The sequence below is a fragment of the Callionymus lyra genome, chromosome 15, assembly GCF_982586985.1.
Source record: "Callionymus lyra chromosome 15, fCalLyr1.hap1.1, whole genome shotgun sequence".
Taxonomy (NCBI): domain Eukaryota; kingdom Metazoa; phylum Chordata; class Actinopteri; order Syngnathiformes; family Callionymidae; genus Callionymus; species Callionymus lyra.
The window spans coordinates 4,365,352-4,387,231 of record NC_141832.1 but is presented as its reverse complement, the minus strand read 5'-3'; the positions used below and the strand labels follow the sequence as shown (position 1 = coordinate 4,387,231).

General features: G+C 45.8%; 1 protein-coding gene across 1 annotated transcript; it reads left to right on the top strand.

The window, feature by feature from the left end:
- Positions 1 to 14,878: 14,878 nt before the first annotated feature.
- Positions 14,879 to 20,215, top strand: LOC148064542 (stonustoxin subunit alpha-like). Its single transcript, XM_087809706.1, has 4 exons — positions 14,879 to 14,943; positions 18,696 to 18,869; positions 19,178 to 19,224; positions 19,665 to 20,215. The coding sequence occupies exons 1-4, from the start codon at positions 14,879 to 14,881 to the stop codon at positions 20,204 to 20,206; spliced, it is 828 nt and encodes a 275-aa protein (XP_087665832.1). The 3' UTR covers positions 20,207 to 20,215.
- Positions 20,216 to 21,880: the final 1,665 nt, after the last annotated feature.

Genomic DNA, 21,880 nt, shown 5'->3' with positions numbered 1-21,880 from the left:
ATGGAGTAACACTGGTCTACAGTATGATGTTTGATGGCGTAACACTGGTCTACAGTATGATGTTTGATGGAGTAACACTGGTATGATGTTTGATGGAGTAACACTGGTCTACAGTATGATGTTTGATGGAGTAACACTGGTCTACAGTATGATGTTTGATGGAGTAACACTGGTCTACAGTATGATGTTCGATGGAGTAACACTGGTCTACAGTATGATGTTCGATGGAGTAACACTGGTCTACAGTATGATGTTTGATGGAGTAACACTGGTCTACAGTATGATGTTTGATGGAGTAACACTGGTCTACAGTATGATGTTTGATGGAGTAACACTGGTCTACAGTATGATGTTTGATGGAGTAACACTGGTCTACAGTATGATGTTTGATGGAGTAACACTGGTGTACAGTATAATGTTTGATGGAGTAACACTGGTCTACAGTATGATGTTTGATGGAGTAACACTGGTGTACAGTATAATGTTTGATGGAGTAACACTGGTCTACAGTATAATGTTTGATGGAGTAACACTGGTCTACAGTATGATGTTTGATGGAGTAACACTGGTCTACAGTATGATGTTTGATGGAGTAACACTGGTCTACAGTATGATGTTTGATGGAGTAACACTGGTGTACAGTATGATGTTCGATGGAGTAACACTGGTCTACAGTATGATGTTTGATGGAGTAACACTGGTCTACAGTATGATGTTTGATTGAGTAACACTGGTCTACATAAAATGTTCGATGGAGTAACACTGGTCTACAGTATGATGTTTGATGGAGTAACACTGGTCTACAGTATGATGTTTGATGGAGTAACACTGGTCTACAGTATGATGTTTGATGGAGTAACACTGGTCTACAGTATGATGTTTGATGGAGTAACACTGGTCTACAGTATAATGTTTGATGGAGTAACACTGGTCTACAGTATGATGTTTGATGGAGTAACACTGGTCTACAGTATGATGTTTGATGGAGTCACACTGTTCTACAGTATGATGTTTGATGGAGTAACACTGGTCTACAGTATGATGTTTGATGGAGTAACACTGGTCTACAGTATGATGTTTGATGGAGTAACACTGGTCTACAGTATGATGTTTGATGGAGTAACACTGGTCTACAGTATGATGTTTGATGGAGTAACACTGGTCTACAGTATGATGTTTGATGGAGTAACACTGGTCTACATAAAATGTTCGATGGAGTAACACTGGTCTACAGTATGATGTTTGATGGAGTAACACTGGTCTACAGTATGATGTTTGATGGAGTAACACTGGTCTACAGTATGATGTTTGATGGAGTAACACTGGTCTACAGTATGATGTTTGATGGAGTAACACTGGTCTACAGTATAATGTTTGATGGAGTAACACTGGTCTACAGTATGATGTTTGATGGAGTAACACTGGTCTACAGTATGATGTTTGATGGAGTCACACTGTTCTACAGTATGATGTTTGATGGAGTAACACTGGTCTACAGTATGATGTTTGATGGAGTAACACTGGTCTACAGTATGATGTTTGATGGAGTAACACTGGTCTACAGTATGATGTTTGATGGAGTAACACTGGTCTACAGTATGATGTTTGATGGAGTAACACTGGTCTACAGTATGATGTTTGATGGAGTAACACTGGTCTACATAAAATGTTCGATGGAGTAACACTGGTCTACAGTATGATGTTTGATGGAGTAACACTGGTCTACAGTATGATGTTTGATGGAGTAACACTGGTCTACAGTATGATGTTTGATGGAGTAACACTGGTCTACAGTATGATGTTTGATGGAGTAACACTGGTCTACATAAAATGTTCGATGGAGTAACACTGGTCTACAGTATGATGTTTGATGGAGTAACACTGGTCTACAGTATGATGTTTGATGGAGTAACACTGGTCTACAGTATGATGTTTGATGGAGTAACACTGGTCTACAGTATGATGTTTGATGGAGTAACACTGGTCTACAGTATAATGTTTGATGGAGTAACACTGGTCTACAGTATGATGTTTGATGGAGTAACACTGGTCTACAGTATGATGTTTGATGGAGTCACACTGTTCTACAGTATGATGTTTGATGGAGTAACACTGGTCTACAGTATGATGTTTGATGGAGTAACACTGGTCTACAGTATGATGTTTGATGGAGTAACACTGGTCTACAGTATGATGTTTGATGGAGTAACACTGGTCTACAGTATGATGTTTGATGGAGTAACACTGGTCTACAGTATGATGTTTGATGGAGTAACACTGGTCTACATAAAATGTTCGATGGAGTAACACTGGTCTACAGTATGATGTTTGATGGAGTAACACTGGTCTACAGTATGATGTTTGATGGAGTAACACTGGTCTACAGTATGATGTTTGATGGAGTAACACTGGTCTACATAAAATGTTCGATGGAGTAACACTGGTCTACAGTATGATGTTTGATGGAGTAACACTGGTCTACAGTATGATGTTTGATGGAGTAACACTGGTCTACAGTATGATGTTTGATGGAGTAACACTGGTCTACAGTATGATGTTTGATGGAGTAACACTGGTCTACAGTATAATGTTTGATGGAGTAACACTGGTCTACAGTATGATGTTTGATGGAGTAACACTGGTCTACAGTATGATGTTTGATGGAGTCACACTGTTCTACAGTATGATGTTTGATGGAGTAACACTGGTCTACAGTATGATGTTTGATGGAGTAACACTGGTCTACAGTATGATGTTTGATGGAGTAACACTGGTCTACAGTATGATGTTTGATGGAGTAACACTGGTCTACAGTATGATGTTTGATGGAGTAACACTGGTCTACAGTATGATGTTTGATGGAGTAACACTGGTCTACATAAAATGTTCGATGGAGTAACACTGGTCTACAGTATGATGTTTGATGGAGTAACACTGGTCTACAGTATGATGTTTGATGGAGTAACACTGGTCTACATTATGATGTTTGATGGAGTAACACTGGTCTACATAAAATGTTCGATGGAGTAACACTGGTCTACAGTATGATGTTTGATGGAGTAACACTGGTCTACAGTATGATGTTTGATGGAGTAACACTGGTCTACAGTATGATGTTTGATGGAGTAACACTGGTCTACAGTATGATGTTCGATGGAGTAACACTGGTCTACAGTATGATGTTTGATGGAGTAACACTGGTCTACAGTATGATGTTTGATGGAGTAACACTGGTCTACAGTATGATGTTTGATGGAGTAACACTGGTCTACAGTAGCATCATCTGTCCTATGATGACGTGTCACAAAGTTATATATTGATAACTTCAACAATGTCAGTCGTGATCCCAACATACCGTGATAAACGTCTGTCCTATTGTATCACGAATACCTGTCAATCACAAAAGACTCTCCAGACCAGTGATGCAGGTCCAGAGACTCAACATGTCTCAGTCGCACCACAATGAACATCTGCATGAAATAATAACAAACACACTTTTGCTGTTCACTTGTGTTTTAGGAACATGATGAAATCATTCAGTCGACATATTGACTTGAGAACGATCAGGTTTCAATTTGAACATTTTTTTTCATGGTCTTGCTAACAACATGATAAGTGATCTAATCTACAACAAGACCCGGCTACATAACAAACAAGGGCTTTGGGAAAAAAAACAAAAGTAACATAAGCGTCTAAAATAAAAAACACAACCAGTAGCTATAGTGAGTTCTTAGAACAAGTCTGTCTCTTTAGTGACACGATTCCTGACATCATTCTTTACTCCAGTCCAGGTTCTTCGAGTGACGGCTCTGCATCGATGCAGTTCCTGCAGAAGATCTTTTGAGGAACCTTCACTTGTGTCGTTCACTGCAGGCACCTCGCTGTCTTCACACTTTCATCTGGAGGCAAGACCTCCGTCATTTGGGAGGAAAAAATAGACGTGTCTGATTACAAAAATCAATTTTTAAAGTCCATCCAAAAATGATTTCACAAGCTCTTCTTTCTTTTAGTAGTACTGTTAAAGTTCAAGATCATGAAGGCCATCATGAAGCCATCATTTCCATTTATCATTAAATTGCCTAAGTGGAAAAAGGAAGCTCTGAATATCCATCTTTATTTTTACCACAATTTAAAACATATCCACAGTACAAGAGTGGATGGTTTTGCTGCACAATTACTTGAAGGTGTCAGTATTGAGCAGTAAGACCAGGGGCCTCATGTACTAAGAAGTTCATAGATCTTCTACTAAATATGTCCGGAAACTCAAATCACGTGATCACAGCTTCAGCTGCTTTCATTCGTCAGCTTCACTTTGATCAAACGTTGTTTCACAAAAATATTCATGACTTTTGTTGACTTGAAGCCTCAGAATAACTTTCTTTGTTATATTATAAAAACAATCTCATAATTCTTCCTTTTTTTCCTGAATACAGTAAAATACCGCATTAAAATATTCATTATAAAATGATGGATGTTGTCTTATTAAATACGGATCATTAATTTGGTGAATGAGAACATATTAATTAGTTGAATAAGTAACTACTGTGTGTTAATTTATGATCAATATTGATGGTTAATGTAACTGATGTAAACATCTCAACCTGACTAGTGAGACGTGCATCTGCACACCTGATCCTTGCGTACCTACAGACCTGGAGGGAATTATGAACTTTGTACCGCTCTTTGCAGTATTAATACATATTGACTTGGAAATGTTGCTCAGCATGCTTTTTTGTGCGTAAAACTCCTCAGTACATGAGGCCCCAAGTTTATTAGGTTAGATTCATATTGCAGAAAATCCAACCCAAGACTAACCTTGATTGCGAAGAACACTGGGTGGAACTGGAGACCGTGGTCGGAAGTAAAGCTGGAGTGTCTGGTGGCTCCTGGTCCTTCACCTGTTGCCTCAGTAGACGACTCAATATTCCCTCATCACTTGACATGTTCTTGTGAGGAATCAACTCTTTCTGTTGTGAAAATGGAAGAAAATATGAAAATAAAACAAATATAGCATAGCTTCAGCAGTTTTAGCCTTAAGAAGAAAAACCAACAGTCAAATCTAAATGAAGAGAAAGGGCGGAGGGCTGGCGGTGTTCGTTAACGAGAAGTGGTGCCTTTCCAGGCACGTCACTTTAAAGGATCAACACTGCTCTCCTGACATTGAACTTTTGGCGCTGAGTCTGAGACCCTTCTACTTGCCACGGGAGTTTTCACATGTTGTCGCGGTGCTTGTGTACATCCCACCGTCGGCGAGCGCGGAGGCAGCATGTGATGTCATCACTGGAGTGGTGAACGGGTTACAGACTCAGAGCCCTCAGGCCCTCTTTATCATCTCCGGTGATTTTAATCATGCATCTCTCTCTTCCTGTCTGCCCAAATTCATGCAGTACGTCACTTGTGCCACCAGGGACAATAACACACTGGACCTTTTTTATGCGAACACTAAAGACGCTTATTCATCATCCCCCCTTCCTCCTTTGGGACGAGATGACCACTGTCTGGTCCATCTCCTACCTGTTTACATGCCACTTGTGAGCAGGCAACCAGCAGTGACTCGCTCGGTCAAGAAGTGGTCTGAAGAAGCTGAGGAAGCTCTGAAGGTCTGCTTTGAGACCACGGACTGGAGCATCTTCAGTGAGTCCCACAAGGAGGATATTGACGGTCTAACCACTTGTGTCACGGACTACAACTTCTGTGTGGAGAGCATTGTACCAACCAGAACTGTACGATGCTTCTCCAACAACAAACCCTGGATTAATCCTGATATAAAGGCTCTCTTAAAGGAGAAGAAGAGAGTCTTTAGGTCAGGAAACAAAGAGGATCTGAGGGCAGTTCAGAAGGAGCTCAGAAGAAAGATCAGGGAGGGAAAGGAGAGGTACAGGAGGAAGATGGAAGAGAGTCTGGCCAGCAACAACACCAGAGATGTCTGGAGAGGTTTGAAATCCATATCCGGACATCAGACCAGGCTCTCTGTAGCGGCGGGGGATAAAAATTGGCCCGACAACTTAAACAGTTATTTTTCAAGGTTTGAGGTGTCGGCTCCCCCCGCCCCGCTATTACACCATTCACACCTCTTCTTTTACCTTCTCCTCCCCCCCGAGCTTGTATTGTTTCAGCCCCCCCGCTGACTCCACAGGGGACAATGCCCCCCCATCCCAACCTGTCCCTCACACCTCTCCAGGTGAGAAATCAGCTCAGGAGAACCAGGACAACAAAGGCCCCTGGACCAGACGGCATCGGTGGCAAAGTAATCAGGACGTGCTCTGACCAGTTAAGTGAAATTGTTGGACTTCTGTTCAACATGAGCTTGACCCTGGGAAGAGTTCCACTACTGTGGAAGACGTCCTGTGTGGTACCGGTGCCGAAGACTCAGCACCCTAAGGATCCCAGCTGCTACAGACCTGTGGCCTTGACATCCCACCTTATGAAGGCTCTGAAGCGGCTGGTCCTTAGTTACCTGAGTCCTCTGGTGCGCTCCTCCATGGATCCGTTGCAGTTTGCCTACCAACCTGACATCGGCGTGGAGGACGCCATCATCTTCCTTCTCCACCGAGCACTTTCTCACCTGGAGTCGCCTGGAGGCACTGTGAGGATCCTTTTCCTGGATCTAAGCAGTGCTTTCAACACCATCAGGTCAGACATCCTGAGGGACAAGCTGGAGCTGTCTTGAGCGGACACTCACCTCACGGACTGGATTGTGGACTACCTCACCAACCGTCCACAGTTCGTGAGGACCCGGGATGGTGTTTCGAAGACTCTACTGTGCAGTGTAGGGGTCCCCCAGGGAACAGTGTTGGCACCGTTCCTTTTTTCACTGTACACTACAGACTTCCAACACCTGTCTCCCACCAGTCACCTGCAAAAGTTCTCGGACGACTCCGCCATCGTCGGCCTCATTAAGGACGGGGATGACGGGTCGTACCGGGGACTTGTCCAGGACTTTGTTGACTGGTGCCTGGAAAACCACCTCAAGATCAACTCCAGCAAAACTAAGGAGTTGATTGTGGATTTCCGGCGGTGTCCCTCCATCTCCCCCCACCACTGAACATCCGGGGACAGGACATTGAGATTGTCACGTCTTACAAGTTCCTGGGTGTTCACCTCGAGAACCGCCTGGACCTATTTTTTTTTATTTCTGGGTGTTTTATTTTCTTGGTATATTACTCTGGCTGTTGTTGAACCGAATTTCCCCTCGCGGGACAAATAAAGGATTCTGATTCTGATTCTGATGGCCCACATTAAATCAAAATGTTTAGGTATAGTGTTATACATCAATTTATCACTATCTAAGGAGAAAGTAATCTATATTCAACCTGTTACACTGCATTTCCATTCTTCCAAATTGAAACTGATTGAAAAGGTTCTTCATCTCAAGACCTCAATTACCAAATACAGCATAAACATTACCTTAATGTTAAAGAGTACTGGTGATGCATTTATCATTAGTAAAAAAGCATGGGTTGCCCCAGCATCTGAATTAATATATTGTACAAATATACACCAACATGCACAGATGTATCCATACCTTCAGGGTCAATATCGATGTCACCAAGAGTAAGATCTTGATACTGTGATAGAGTCCCCTTCTCCACTGCCAAAAGCAGTTTGGTCAGTTGCTCGCTGTCATCAGGTGTCAGTTGCTCGCTGTCATCAGGTGTCAGTTGCTCGCTGTCATCAGGTGTCAATTGCTCGCTGTCATCAGGTGTCAGTTGTTCGCTGTCATCAGGTGTCAGTTGCTCGCTGTCATCAGGTGACAGTTGCTCGCTGTCATCAGGTGTCAGTTGCCCTCTTCAAAAGTTTACCTTCTCCTCCTTGCATCCTCTCCATCTGTCTCACACAGGTCATCTAATTACGCAATAAGGGCGTGTCTTGCAAATTTCGCGCGGTAGGGGCGTGTATTGCGAATTTCCGCGCGGTAGGGGCGTGTCTTGCAAATTTCACGCGGTAGGAGCGTGTCTTGCGAATTTCGCGCGGTAGGGGCTTGTATTGCAAATTTCGCGCAGTAGAGGCGTGTCTTGTAAATTTCGCGCGGTAGAGGCGTGTCTTGCGAATTTCGCGCGGTAGGGACGTGTCTTGCAAATTTCGCGGGGTACGGACGTGTCTTGCAAATTTCGCGCGGTAGGGGCGTGTCTTGCAAATTTCGCGCGGTAGAGGCGTGTCTTGCGAATTTCGCGCGGTAGAGGCGTGTCTTGCAAATTTCGCGCGGTAGAGGCGTGTCTTGCGAATTTCGCGCGGTAGGGGCGTGTCTTGCAAATTTCCGCGCGGTAGGGGCGTGTCTTGCGAATTTCGCGCGGTAGGGGCGTGTCTTGCAAATTTCCGCGCGCTACGGGCGTGTCTTGCGAATTACGCGCGGTAGGGTCGTGTCTTGCAAATTTCCGCGCAGTAGGGGCGTGTCTTGCAAATTTTCGCGCGGTAGGGGCGTGTCTTGCGAATTTCGCGCGGTAGGGGCGTGTCTTGCGAATTTCGCGCGGTAAGGGGCGTGTATTGCAAATTTCCGCGCAGTAGGGGCGTGTCTTGCGAATTTCCGCGCGGTAGGGGCGTTTCTTGCGCAGTAGGGGCGTGTATTGAAAATTTCGCGCGGTAGGGACGTGTCTTGCAAATTTCGCGCGGTAGAGGCGTGTCTTGCGAATTTCGCGCAGTAGAGGCCTGTCTTACAAATTTCGCGCGGTAGGGGCGTGTCTTGCAAATTTCGCGCGGTAGAGGCGTGTCTTGCGAATTTCCGCGCGGTAGTGGCCTGTCTTGCGCAGTAGGGGCGTGTCTTGCGAATTTCGCGCAGTAGGGGCGTGTCTTGCAAATTTCGCGCGGTAGAGGCGTGTCTTGCGAATTTCCGCGCGGTAGTGGCGTGTCTTGCGAATTTCGCGCAGTAGGGGCGTGTCTTGCGAATTTCGCGCAGTAGGGGCGTGTCTTGCAATTTTCGCGCGGTAGAGGCGTGTCTTGCGAATTTCGCGCGGTAGAGGCGTGTCTTGCGAATTTCCGCGCGGTAGTGGCGTGTCTTGCGAATTTCGCGCAGTAGGGGCGTGTCTTGCGAATTTCGCGCAGTAGGGGCGTGTCTTGCGAATTTCGCGCAGTAGTGGCGTGTCTTGCGAATTTCGCGCGGTAGGGGCGTGTCTTGCGAATTACGCGCGGTAAGGGGCGTGTCTTGCAAATTTCCGCGCAGTAGGGGCGTGTCTTGGAAATTTTCGCGCGGTAGGGGCGTGTCTTGCGAATTTCGCGCGGTAGGGGCGTGTCTTGCGAATTTCGCGCGGTAAGGGGCGTGTATTGCAAATTTCCGCGCAGTAGGGGCGTGTCTTGCAAATTTCCGCGCAGTAGGGGCGTGTCTTGCGCAGTAGGGGCGTGTATTGAAAATTTCGCGCGGTAGGGACGTGTCTTGCAAATTTCGCGCGGTAGAGGCGTGTCTTGCGAATTTCCGCGCGGTAGTGGCCTGTCTTGCGCAGTAGGGGCGTGTCTTGCGAATTTCGCGCAGTAGGGGCGTGTCTTGCAAATTTCGCGCGGTAGAGGCGTGTCTTGCGAATTTCCGCGCGGTAGTGGCGTGTCTTGCGAATTTCGCGCAGTAGGGGCGTGTCTTGCGAATTTCGCGCAGTAGGGGCGTGTCTTGCAAATTTCGCGCGGTAGAGGCGTGTCTTGCGAATTTCGCGCGGTAGAGGCGTGTCTTGCGAATTTCCGCGCGGTAGTGGCGTGTCTTGCGAATTTCGCGCAGTAGGGGCGTGTCTTGCGAATTTCGCGCAGTAGGGGCGTGTCTTGCGAATTTCGCGCAGTAGGGGCGTGTCTTGCGAATTTCGCGCGGTAGGGGCGTGTCTTGCGAATTACGCGCGGTAAGGGGCGTGTCTTGCAAATTTCCGCGCAGTAGGGGCGTGTCTTGGAAATTTTCGCGCGGTAGGGGCGTGTCTTGCGAATTTCGCGCGGTAGGGGCGTGTCTTGCGAATTTCGCGCGGTAAGGGGCGTGTATTGCAAATTTCCGCGCAGTAGGGGCGTGTCTTGCAAATTTCCGCGCAGTAGGGGCGTGTCTTGCGCAGTAGGGGCGTGTATTGAAAATTTCGCGCGGTAGGGACGTGTCTTGCAAATTTCGCGCGGTAGAGGCGTGTCTTGCGAATTTCGCGCAGTAGAGGCGTGTCTTACAAATTTCGCGCGGTAGGGGCGTGTCTTGCAAATTTCGCGCGGTAGAAGCGTGTCTTGCGAATTTCCGCGCGGTAGTGGCCTGTCTTGCGCAGTAGGGGCGTGTCTTGCGAATTTCGCGCAGTAGGGGCGTGTCTTGCAAATTTCCGCGCAGTAGGGGCGTGTCTTGCGAATTTCCGCGCGGTAGAGGCGTGTCTTGCGAATTTCGCGCGGTAGGGACGTGTCTTGCAAATTTCGCGCGGTAGGGGCGTGTCTTGCAAATTTCCGCGCAGTAGGGGCGTGTCTTGCGAATTTCCGCGCGGTAGGGGCGTGTCTTGCGAATTTCGTGCGGTAGGGGCGTGTATTGCAAATTTCGCGCTGTAGGGACGTGTCTTGCAAATTTCGCGCGGTAGGGGCGTGTCTTGCAAATTTCGCGCAGTAGGGGCGTGTCTTGCAAATTTCCGCGCAGTAGGGGCGTGTCTTGCGAATTTCCGCGCGGTAGGGGCGTGTCTTGCGAATTTCGCGCAGTAGAGGCGTGTCTTACAAATTTCGCGCGGTAGGGCCGTGTCTTGCGAATTTCGCGCAGTAGGGGCGTATCTTGCGAATTTCGCGCAGTAGGGGCGTGTATTGCAAATTTTGAGCGGTAGGGGCGTGTCTTGCAAATTTCGCGCGGTAGGGACGTGTCTTGCAAATTTCGTGCGGTAGGGGCGTGTCTTGCAAATTTTGCGCGGTAGAGGCGTGTCTTGCGAATTTCGCGCGGTAGGGGCGTGTCTTGCAAATTCCGCGCGGTAGAGGCGTGTCTTGCGAATTTCGCGCGGTAGGGACGTGTCTTGCAAATTTCGCGCGGTAGGGGCGTGTCTTGCAAATTTCGCGCGGTAGAGGCGTGTCTTGCGAATTTCGCGCAGTAGAGGCGTGTCTTGCAAATTTCGCGCGGTAGAGGCGTGTCTTGCGAATTTCGCGCGGTAGGGACGTGTCTTGCCAATTTCGCGCGGTAGGGGCGTGTCTTGCAAATTTCGCGCGGTAGAGGCGTGTCTTGCGAATTTCGCGCGGTAGGGGCGTGTCTTGCAAATTTCGCGCGGTAGAGGCGTGTCTTGCGAATTTCGCGCGGTAGGGGCGTGTCTTGCAAATTCCGCGCGGTAGAGGCGTGTCTTGCGAATTTCGCGCGGTAGGGACGTGTCTTGCAAATTTCGCGCGGTAGGGGCGTGTCTTGCAAATTTCGCGCGGTAGAGGCGTGTCTTGCGAATTTCGCGCAGTAGTTGCGTGTCTTGCAAATTTCGCGCGGTAGAGGCGTGTCTTGCGAATTTCGCGCGGTAGGGACGTGTCTTGCAAATTTCGCGCGGTAGGGGCGTGTCTTGCAAATTTCGCGCGGTAGAGGCGTGTCTTGCGAATTACGCGCGGTAGGGGCGTGTCTTGCAAATTTCCGCGCGGTAGGGGCGTGTCTTGCGAATTTCGCACAGTAGGGGCGTGTCTTGCGAATTTCGCGTGGTAGGGTCGTGTATTGCAAATTTCAGCGCGGTAGGGGCGTGTCTTGCGAATTTCGCGCGGTAGGGGCGTGTCTTGCGAATTTAGTGCGGTAGACCTCCTAAAGTCAATGTCCAGCTCCGTTGTCTTTGAGGTGTTAAGCTGTAGGTGGTTTGTGTGGCTCCATGCAGCGAAGTCATCCACCAGTCTCCTATACTCCTCCTCTCTGTCATCCCTGATGCACCCAACAATGGCTGTGTCATCTGCATACTTCTGTATGTAGCATAGCTCCGAGTTGTAGCAGAAGTCTGAGGTGTACAGGGTGAAGAGAACAGGAGCCAAACTGTGCCTTGGGGTGCTCCCGTGCTGCTGACCACCGTGTCAGACGTGGCGTTCTTTAGCCTGACGTACTGGGGCCTGCCAGTGAGGTTGTCAGAGATCCAGTCTACCAGAAAGGGGTCCACTCCCATCCCGCCCAGTTTGTCCCGTAGTAAGGTTGGCCAGATGGTATTGAAGGCACTAGAGAAGTCCAGGAAAAGAATCCTCACTGTGCCGCTTCCATTGTCCAGGTGGGAGTGGGCTCGGTGTAACATGTAGAGGATGGCATCCTCCACACTAACACCTGGCTGGTAGGCAAACTGAAGGTTGTCCTGGGCATGTTGTACCTGGGGTTGAGAAATAGTCTTCATCAGATGCGAAGTGAGTGCCACTGGTCGGAAGTCATTTAGTTCGTTGGGCCGGTTCTTTTTTGGAACGGGGACGATGCATGATGTCTTCCAAATGGTGGGCACTCTCCTTAGCTTCAGGCTAAGGTTGAACACGCGTTGGATTGGTTCACCCAGTTCAGTAGCACATGTGTTCAGTACCCTTGGACACACCTTGTCTGGGCCTGCTGCTTTCCTGGGTCGGATTTTCCTCAGCTGTCCTCTGACCTGGTCTGTGGTGAGGTGAGGCGGGGATTGTTTGGGAGTAGGGGAGACGAGGTGGGGTGATGAGGTGTCTGGGGGGAGGTGTGTTGAGGGAAGAAGGAGATGTGGCTGCCGTGGGGATGAGGGCGTGGGGGGTAGGGACTGGTCAAAGCGGTTGAAGAAGGTGTTAAGTTCATTAGCCCTCTCAGTAGTCCCCCCCTGTGGCTTTGGTCTTTGTGTTAAGACCAGTGATGGTCCTCACACCTTCCCAGACGTCCCTCATGTTGTTCTCCCTCAGCTTTTCTTCCACCTTCCTCCTGTAGGTGTCCTTAGCTTCCCTCACACAGAGTTTTACCTCCTGCTGTGCAGCCTTCATGGCCTCCTTGTCTCTGCTCCTGAAGGCAACTTTCTTCTTGTTGAGAACAGCCTTGACTTCTTGCGTAACCCAGGGCTTGTTATTAGGGTAGCAGCGAACAGTCCTGACAGGTGAGACCACGTCAGTGCAGAAGTTCAGGTAATCCGTCAGGCAGTGTGTCATCCCCTCTCCATGCGGGTCCAGCAGCACATCCCAAACCGTGGTGTCAAAACAGTCTTTCAGGGCATTCTCCATCTCTGGGGACCACCTCCTGATGGATCGCGTTGCAGCAGGCAACTTTTGGACCAGGCGGGTGTACAAAGGCTGTAGGTGAACCAAGTTGTGATCAGACTTCCCTAGTGGGGGGAGGGGAGTCGCTCTGTATGCGTCTTTAACATTAACATACAGGAGATCTATTGTCCTGTTGTTCCGTGTGGGACAATCAACAACTTGATTAAACACAGCCAATGTACTGTCCAAAGTTACATGATTAAAGTCCCCAGAAAGGATCACAAGTGCATCAGGGTGCTGTGTCTGAAGCCTGGATGTGACGGAGTGGATTTTCTCACAGGCAGTGGCTGCGTCAGTGTTTGGGGGAATGTAGACACAAAGCTTGATTACGTGACTGATTTCCCTCGGCAGATAATATGGCCGCAGGCTAACAGCTAGTAGCTCGAGATTACGGCAACATGAGACTTTCTTCACAGAGATATGTCCAGGGTTACACCAACGATTGTTCACATACATGATGAGTCCTGAAGTAGTCGAGCAGATTCGTTGGATCCTTTGGGTAGAGAGACAGAGTCCGGTCCGTGAAGTCAGGCAAAAAGGTTTATTAAGAAGTTACACAAGATGTATAACAACGACAGGTGCGCAGAGCTCTGAGTTACGAGTGTGAAAACACGCGCATATATTCTTACAAGGCCGTTATCTACTGTTGTGAAAACATGCGCATATTTTCTTACAAGGCTGTTGTCTACTGTTGCACACAAGTCCTTATAAGGTAACATCCAGATGGTGTTATGCACACTGCGTCAGGTGGAACCAGGTGTCTCCTTTGCCTTCCAGCCGGAGGGCGTGAGACGTCCTTTCCAGTACGCGATGAGGACCAGTCCAGCGTGGTTCCGTCCACTTTCGCTTGAGCACCTTCAGGTAGACACACGGGGTGACCTGCAGTGGGACGGGTTGCTTGGGGTCCTCTTCAGTCTGCTTGGAGAACCCCTTAGGTTTGATATTGGTAATGGAGCGTGGGGTCCTGGAAAACAGCAACCTGTGTGGAGTTCGAATGGAGAGTAGCCCGTCCGGGTATTAACAGACATTCGAACACTTATCAGTGCCATTGGTAGTGCCGCGAGCCAGTTGACTCCGGTACTTATCATGACTCGGTTGAGGTTGTCCTTCAACGTCCTGTTCATTTTCTCCACCTGTGCCTGTGACTCGGGGTGGTAAACAGAACCAAACTTGTGTTTGAGGCCCAATTGGCGCTCCACCTGTTGTAAGTGGGTGTTCTTGAAATGCGTGCCATTGTCACTTTTCAGACAATGGGGAAAACCATGAGTTGGAATGTAATGGTTAACCAAATGTTTAGAGACGCTTTTTGCATCTTCTTTCCGGCAAGGATATGCTTCTGGCCATCCTGAGTAGGCGTCCACCATCACCAACAGGTACCTGTATCCAGAAACTGGGACCAACATGTCAGTATAGTCGATAACAACCATTTGTCCTGGAAAGAAAACTGAAGGGTGTGTTAGTCCTGGTAATGGTTTGAGAGTAGGCCTAATTGCAGCTTGATTGCAAACATTACACGAGATTAGTGCTTGTTTCACCATTTGGTTTTTAAATGGATGCCACCAATTGTCCAATCTTCGAATTGTTTCTTCTCTGCCTACATGTGTAGGACCATGTGCCTCAAGGATTAGAGATTTCAGATAGGCTACTGGTGCAGCCGGGCGTCCCCTTTTACACCAGACACCTTCTTCTGTTTTCCCTAAGCCTTGATTTATCCACATTGAAATTTCTTCAGGTGATGCTTGAGATTGAATGTGAAGAATTTTTGACCAAGATGACTGCCCATCCATTTCTTCAGCTGGAACCACCATCATTTGCCCTTGTGGCTGATAACCCGCGGTTTGTTTTGCCAATGCATCTGCCGCACGATTACCTTTTGATATTTTGTCAAGTCCGATTGAATGTCCTTTTAAATATATAACACCACTATGTTCCTTCTTTTAGCATTAAGTAAAGTCTTATTAGTTTGAGGGAAGTTGTATTTATCTTAAATCATGATTTCTTGTGTTTGGTAATTTACACATCTTAACTATATCACCACATGTCCAAAGAGTAGTTTCCTAAACTATATTTAAACTTGCTAGGCAAGTTTTAGCTTTACTCATGCTGGCTCATATTTCTTGTTTACCTTCTATGATATATTTAAGTCTGCAGTGGACAGTGGCTTCTTATTTCTCCCTCTCTGGAGGGCTTCTCAACACCACCTCTAACAGGATAAGAATGATCAGAAGTTATGAGAAGGTCAGTTTTGAATCTATTCAGGTGATGATGAGGATATTGTGTGTGTGTCACGAGTTGTGTAGTCATAACTTCGATCTGTGGATGTCTGTTAAAGTTTGTCATGTGTTTTTTTTTTTTTAATAAACCTTGAAGTTAGCAGAGAGTTCAAATTATCAGTATGTTTTGACTTCATGGTGAAGAGAGAAACCGAGGCGGAGGTTCGAGGGAATTCTTTCTTCTCTCACACACACAGGGAGCAGGTCGTAGCAGAGACACCTCTTTATCTTATTCAATTTAAATTGAAAACATCATGTGTTTGGTTGTTTATCTCTGAGCTCAGTGTTATTTGTAATATCTATGTGAATGTCCGAGAGTATTGTGTGAGTTCAAATGTGTTTTATGAATGTAATGGTTAATTAGATCAGGTGTCAGTCATAGCTCTTTAATTATTTACCCACAACAGAAATACAGTATCTATTCTAGATTACTCTTTTGCTTATCTTAACTAGTTTCAAATATTCACTTCAAGGAGATTTCCTATTAGTCTATAGTTATTTGGTTTATTCTTCTAGAGAGAAGAATGTCATATTTAAATTTCTCAGTGTTTCTTTTAATTTATCTCTTAATCTATTATTTTTTTTCTTTGACCTTTCCTCCTACAGTATTTTAGTCTCTATAGTCTAGTCTCTGGAGGTGACAAGTCAGCAGCTCTAGACAGAGTCACTTTTAATTAGTTTAAATAAAATTCTGCATCAGTCGACCACACAAGTTTTTGTTTAATTTTCTTATGGCTGCTTTCTTCATAGCTCTGAGTGGAGCAATCAGAGTATGTTATTCTGGGATTTACTTTTTTACTGTTACATTTTAGACTCAGGAAGATATGTCTCTTACAGGCTAGATTTGTGTACTTTTTCGTCAAATCACAAACAACTTTGCATTTCTTAATCATTTATCTCAGGGCCCGAGCTTCTCCACCAGCAACCACAGCAAGAGCAACACGAGGGACAGAAGTGTCAGAGAGAGCATAGAGAACACCTTGTTCAGTAGTTAGTTCAGCAGCCACACCATCAGGACCACAAAATTGTCACGCAGACAAGAGTCAAGTTCATGTTTGCGACCAGATCGTGCCATTTGTCTTCATAATCACGTTCATCATCATCCCAGATATAGTTCTTAGTGCAGCGTGGGGGGTCCAAAGGTGGATCATAGGAATGAAGTCTCAAAAGTCTTTTCAAGATCAGAGAAATCAGATGTTCAATCACGTTGAACCAGTACAGCTCCTCCCTCTCTGGAGCAGAAGTTCATTCTTGGTGGAGAGTTGTTGAGGTTGAGTTCTTGTTTGTTCAGCTCAGAAAGATTTCTTCAACTGTAGGTGTCATCAATAGGGAACTGGACCAAAGTTCCTGGACTAAAAGCCAAAAATGCGCCATTGTTGAACAAAATTCTTTGTTTGTTTCCATACCCTCGTCCTCTTCTCCTGCCACACCCATGCACTCCAGCCAGTGGCCAATAGGGAGCTATGATAGGACCCTAGAACTATCATCAACTATCATCTCTCTATTTTTAGAGAAGCTCTTTTAAGTCTTTAAGTTGAATCCTAATTAGCTGTATCTGGCTAGCTCAAGAGCTCAATAAGGGCACTTTGTGTAATTAATTACCATTAAGTTAAAACAGAGTTTAAAGTTTCTTATTTTTCTTCCCTGTCAGGAGCTTTAACTTGTCACCTGTAGTAATAGTTACTTTTGTCTTGTCAATAAATGAATAGAACAAATTAATAATAATATTAATGATATTAATAATAATGCTAAAAATAATAATAATAATAATAAGTAAAGAAGCGATTATCAAAAAATAATTAAATGAAAATATAAAAGAGGAAGAATTTAAAAATCTAAATTAAGAACCAAAACTTAAATTAACTAATTAAAATCCATTATAAAATCCTGATCATGCAATACCCCAAAAAACGAGCATCAGCTTGAGAAAGCACTATTGAAAAATATAATCTAAATTTGTGACAGAACCAGAGACTTACGTTTATTCTTCCAGGCAACCAAAACTAATATAAAATATATATGTAATCTTTTCCTAACCAAATATAAACTTAATTTTAGATTATAAATCTATGAGGAAAATAAGATAAAATCTTTCTCACCTGATTCTTGAAGTAAGGTATAGTGGGATCCCTGGTTGCCTGGAGAACAATCAGCTCAGAGTTCGTCTCGGAATCGAAAAGGCCTCGTTTCAACTTTCCTTTCCAATCTTCCCCCGCCTCTTTCTCAGAGGGCGGGATTGACTCCACCCCTTTGATACCAGCAGCTGTACTTCCTGTAACTGATTTAGTCACAAGCAGAGCAGTGGACAGATGCAACCATCTTACCAAACATTATGTGTCTTGAAGATTTTTCACTCTTCCTGCTCTATTTCTCCCTTTCAATGTTAATTTCGAAGTGCCTTCCGCCTCCATTTCGTTTATTCTTCCGATAAGCTCAGAGCTCTGAGTTACGAGTGTGAACAAACGCACATATATTCTTACAAGGCCGTTATCTTACAAGGCCGTTGTCTGTCTACTGTTGCACACAAGTCCTTATAAGGTAACATTCAGCTGGTGTTATGTCTGACTAATGGGGTGAAAGTTACAGACAGAAGTTATTGACACGTTTCCTGAGTGTTCGGGCTTGACCTTTATTGAATAGAACACTCAATGATAATGAACGAATACAGGTGATAAGGTTATGCAAACAGATTGACAGAAATATAATGAGGCTTAAGTGGAGTTACACAACAACAGTGTGAGTGGAGTTACACAACACTAACACTAACACTGACATTAAACACAAACACTTGTGTTTTTCTCATGTTTTCTTCTCTTGTGTTTGTTTGTCATCCAAACACACATCAATCCTCTCACAACAGTGAGTCATGTGATCATTTATACATCAAGTGTTGAACTGATGAAAACTTCATTATTTCATGTGTTTGATCAAGTTGATCCTGATTGAAATCAAAGTCTTCAAATGTTCACACAATCATGTGATGATCTTATGAACGTCAAGAGTTCAGTGTTTCCTCCAATCAAGGCTTTCAAGTCAAAATAGAGAAAAAATCTCTTGTTGACGTTTCCGTCTCTTTCACAGGCTGATCAGGTGTCGACTGTCAGAGAGAAGTTGTTCACTTCTGTCCTCAGTCCTCAGCTCTCCGTCCTCTAGTCTGACTCAACTGGACCTGAGTAGAAACGACCTGAAGGATCCAGGAGTGGAGCTGCTGTCTGCTGGACTGAAGAGTCCACACTGTCACCTGGAGACTCTCAGGTCAGAACATCATGTCTTCAGTTCTTCTGATTTAATGAAACTGTTTCTCCTTCATTACAGTCTGTCAGCGTGTCAGATCTCAGCAGGAGGTTGTTCTTCTCTGGTCTCAGCTTTGACATCTAACCCGTCCCATCTGAGAGAGCTGGACCTGAGCTTCAATCATCCAGGAGGACCAGGACTGGAGCTGCTGTCTGCTGGACTGGAGAGTCCAGACTGGAGGCTGGAGACTCTCAGGTATGGACGGAGCAGCAGAACTCACTGACTGAGCTCCAAAGATCTTCAGACTGAACATGTGATCAGAAGCAGAGAGATGTGAGTGTGTGACGCTGCTCAGACTCTTCATCTGAACTGAGCACATGAATCCAACTCTCAGAGCTTCTCCATGTTCTCCTGCTGGACACCAGTGGAAGAACAAGGAGACAGTGGAGACTGAGCGAGTGTTTCTAGATCCATCTTTGTTGTGGTCAACACAGTCATGAAAGAACGTCCACTTAGCATCTGAAGTCAAATGAATCTGATCTTCTCAATGTTTCCTCCTCCAGGCTGGATCACTGTGGACCACAGAGGTTAACATCTGGATGGAAGAAGTGTAAGTTTGATTTGATTGATGGATGAGAACTCCTTGACTCTGTCAGCTTCTAGTGGAGCAGTTGTGATGTTGAGATGTTGTTACACTTGAATCTGCTGATGGAGCTTCATCAAGTCCAGGATGATGGTGGAGATGAACGCAGAGATGTTTCAAGAACATGAAGAAACATCATGTTAGCTACATGCTAGTTTAGCTGCTGACTTGATATGGACACACTGGTGTCAATCAAATGTGACAAGATGATTCTGGCATGTTCCTCCTGGTTCTTCTCTGGAGGTGGTCCCAGTCTCAGAAGACTGTTGACTTCACTTTGAAGATGATCTCCACTAGATGTCAACAAACAGAGCAGCCCTCCCTAGCTTGCTGGGACACTGAGTCCATGATTGTGTTGAAGAGAAAGTTCTTCCACCATCATCACCTCTCGTGTCTTCTTCTCTCAGACTTCCGTCCACTCTCACTGGACCCGGACACAGCACACCGGCGCCTCCTACTGTCCAACGACAACAGGACGGTGGAACTTGTGACGCAGGATCAGGATTATCTGGACCATCCCGTCAGTTTCCACCGGTGTCTTCAGGTGATGAGCAGAGAAGCTGTGACTGGACCATGTTACTGGGAGCTGGAGTGGAGAGGAGGAGCTTCTATCGCACTGACTCTCAGAAGAGACGGAGGGAAAGAAGACGAGTCTGAGTTTGGACAGAACCGTTATTCCTGGAGTCTGAGCTGCTCTGATGATGATGGATATAAATTCTGTCACGATAAGAACGAATATGTCATCAAGAGTCAAGAAGTTTCTCACAGAGTAGGAATGTTGATGAACTTTAGTGAACCTGGATATTTAACCTTCTACAGTGTCTCCTCTGATGGAAAGAAACACCTCGACACCTTCTTCACCTCCACTGAACCTTTGTACCTGGGATTTGGAGTCACAGAGGTTCCTGGTTCTGGTTCCTCAGTGTGTGTGTGTGACCTGAGTGTGTGAGTGTGTTCCTCCAACACACGTGTGTTGCTGCTGTCAATCATCATTAAAGTGCTGACAGTGATGATGGAAGAAATCTGCTCCTGAAACAAACGTGTTGATCTGAATGTTGTTGAAGAAACTCTTTCATCACTTGTTGAGTCGACTGAAGACTTGAAGTTCAGTGGAGCAAGTGTCACTTATGATGTTCATCATGATATAATAAAACATTTGGTTTAAAACTTTCAAGAGACTCAAGGTCACTTCACAATAAAAGGTTAGAAAGAAGGTCAGACGGGTAGATGTGAGGTCAGACAGGTATAAAGTACATATTTACCTGTCAGTCTGCCAAGTATCTTCTGAATCGATCGATTCGCACGTGGTTTTTTTTGGAGCCGTTTCCTGTTGGAGTCGCACGAGTCATGTTGACATTTTCCGTCACTTCCGCCTGATTTCATGAAGTTCATCAATTCAATACGACGTCACTTTGCTTTATGTATCCACTGTTTTACATTTAAACAAATGATACTTTTGTTTCAAGACTGTTGAACAGATGCTCGTGGATCAGGTGTCGTTGCAGATCTTCAAGCTTCACACATGTGCATGAAGACCAAAGACATCACAGTCGCCTTTGATGCCACGACCCAGGAAGGTGTTCTCATCGCCAGTGAGCCCCACAAAAGATTTTCATGTCATCGCCGTTGACCAACTTCCTGGGGGAACTGCTGACGATTATGCCGACCATGTGGGTTCAGCAGTTGACGGTCTTGCCTCTGAATATGCAGATGACCAGCATGAAGATGTTGAGACGGTCGACAATAATCAACAACGTTTCAAATTCAAGGACGGATCGAGTGGCTCTATATTTTTAGAAAATAAAGGCCTACAGGTATAATACCTCGTCACCGTGGTGATAGATCACACTTCTTCATATCGCCGGTAAACTTCCTTCATGTTTTTTCTACTGCGACTGTGTCATGTGTTGGTGTGCAGGCGTGCATTAAGAAGGACTTCTAAAAGACACACACACACACACACACACACACACACACACACACACACACACACACACACACACACACACTTACTTTTTTTGATCTGACACAAAATCCATATAATGCTGCAATGTGTTCCTTAACTAATATTAAACGCAGTTAAACATCCATTTGAACATCTCAGAAGCATTCAATCAATACACAATCAAAGTAAAGAAAACATTTCACCAACCATTGGCGTCTTTGGACTGAAGCCATTGTTGTGAACTTGGAGCGTCTTCTCTCTCTGACTGACTGACTGACTGAGACCCTCCATTACCTCACAGTTCACAGGTGCTGCTCATTAGTGACAATGACTGAAGCAGTGCTGTGTCTCAAATCGCATACTAGCTACTCAAAGTTAGTATTCATAGTATGCGAAATTAAGTGCGCCATGCACACTAAATTGGCGTACTCTGCCATCTTCAACGGTGTGGTCTGCTGGGGGAGCAGCATGACAGCAAAGGATAGGGCTAAACTGGACAGCCTTATTAAGAAGGCCGGTTACGTCCTAGGGCGCCCCCTGGATCCTGTGGAGGAAGTGACTGGAGGGAGGATGCGGAGCAAGCTGGGCTCCATGAGGAGGAACTTGTCTCACCCTCTCCAGCACACACTGAGGGCATTGAGGAGCTCCATCAGTGATAGGATGCTCCATCCCCGGTGT

What these genes read in the sequence shown, in the direction of transcription:
- LOC148064542 (XM_087809706.1), top strand. Translation starts at nt 14,879, where the DNA reads ATGACTGCCCATCCATTTCTTCAGCTGGAACCACCATCATTTGCCCTT. An exon ending in TGGAGGCTGGAGACTCTCAG is followed by an intron (nt 18,870 to 19,177) that starts GTATGGACGGAG and finishes TTCCTCCTCCAG; the next exon opens with GCTGGATCACTGTGGACCAC. An exon ending in AACATCTGGATGGAAGAAGT is followed by an intron (nt 19,225 to 19,664) that starts GTAAGTTTGATT and finishes TTCTTCTCTCAG; the next exon opens with ACTTCCGTCCACTCTCACTG.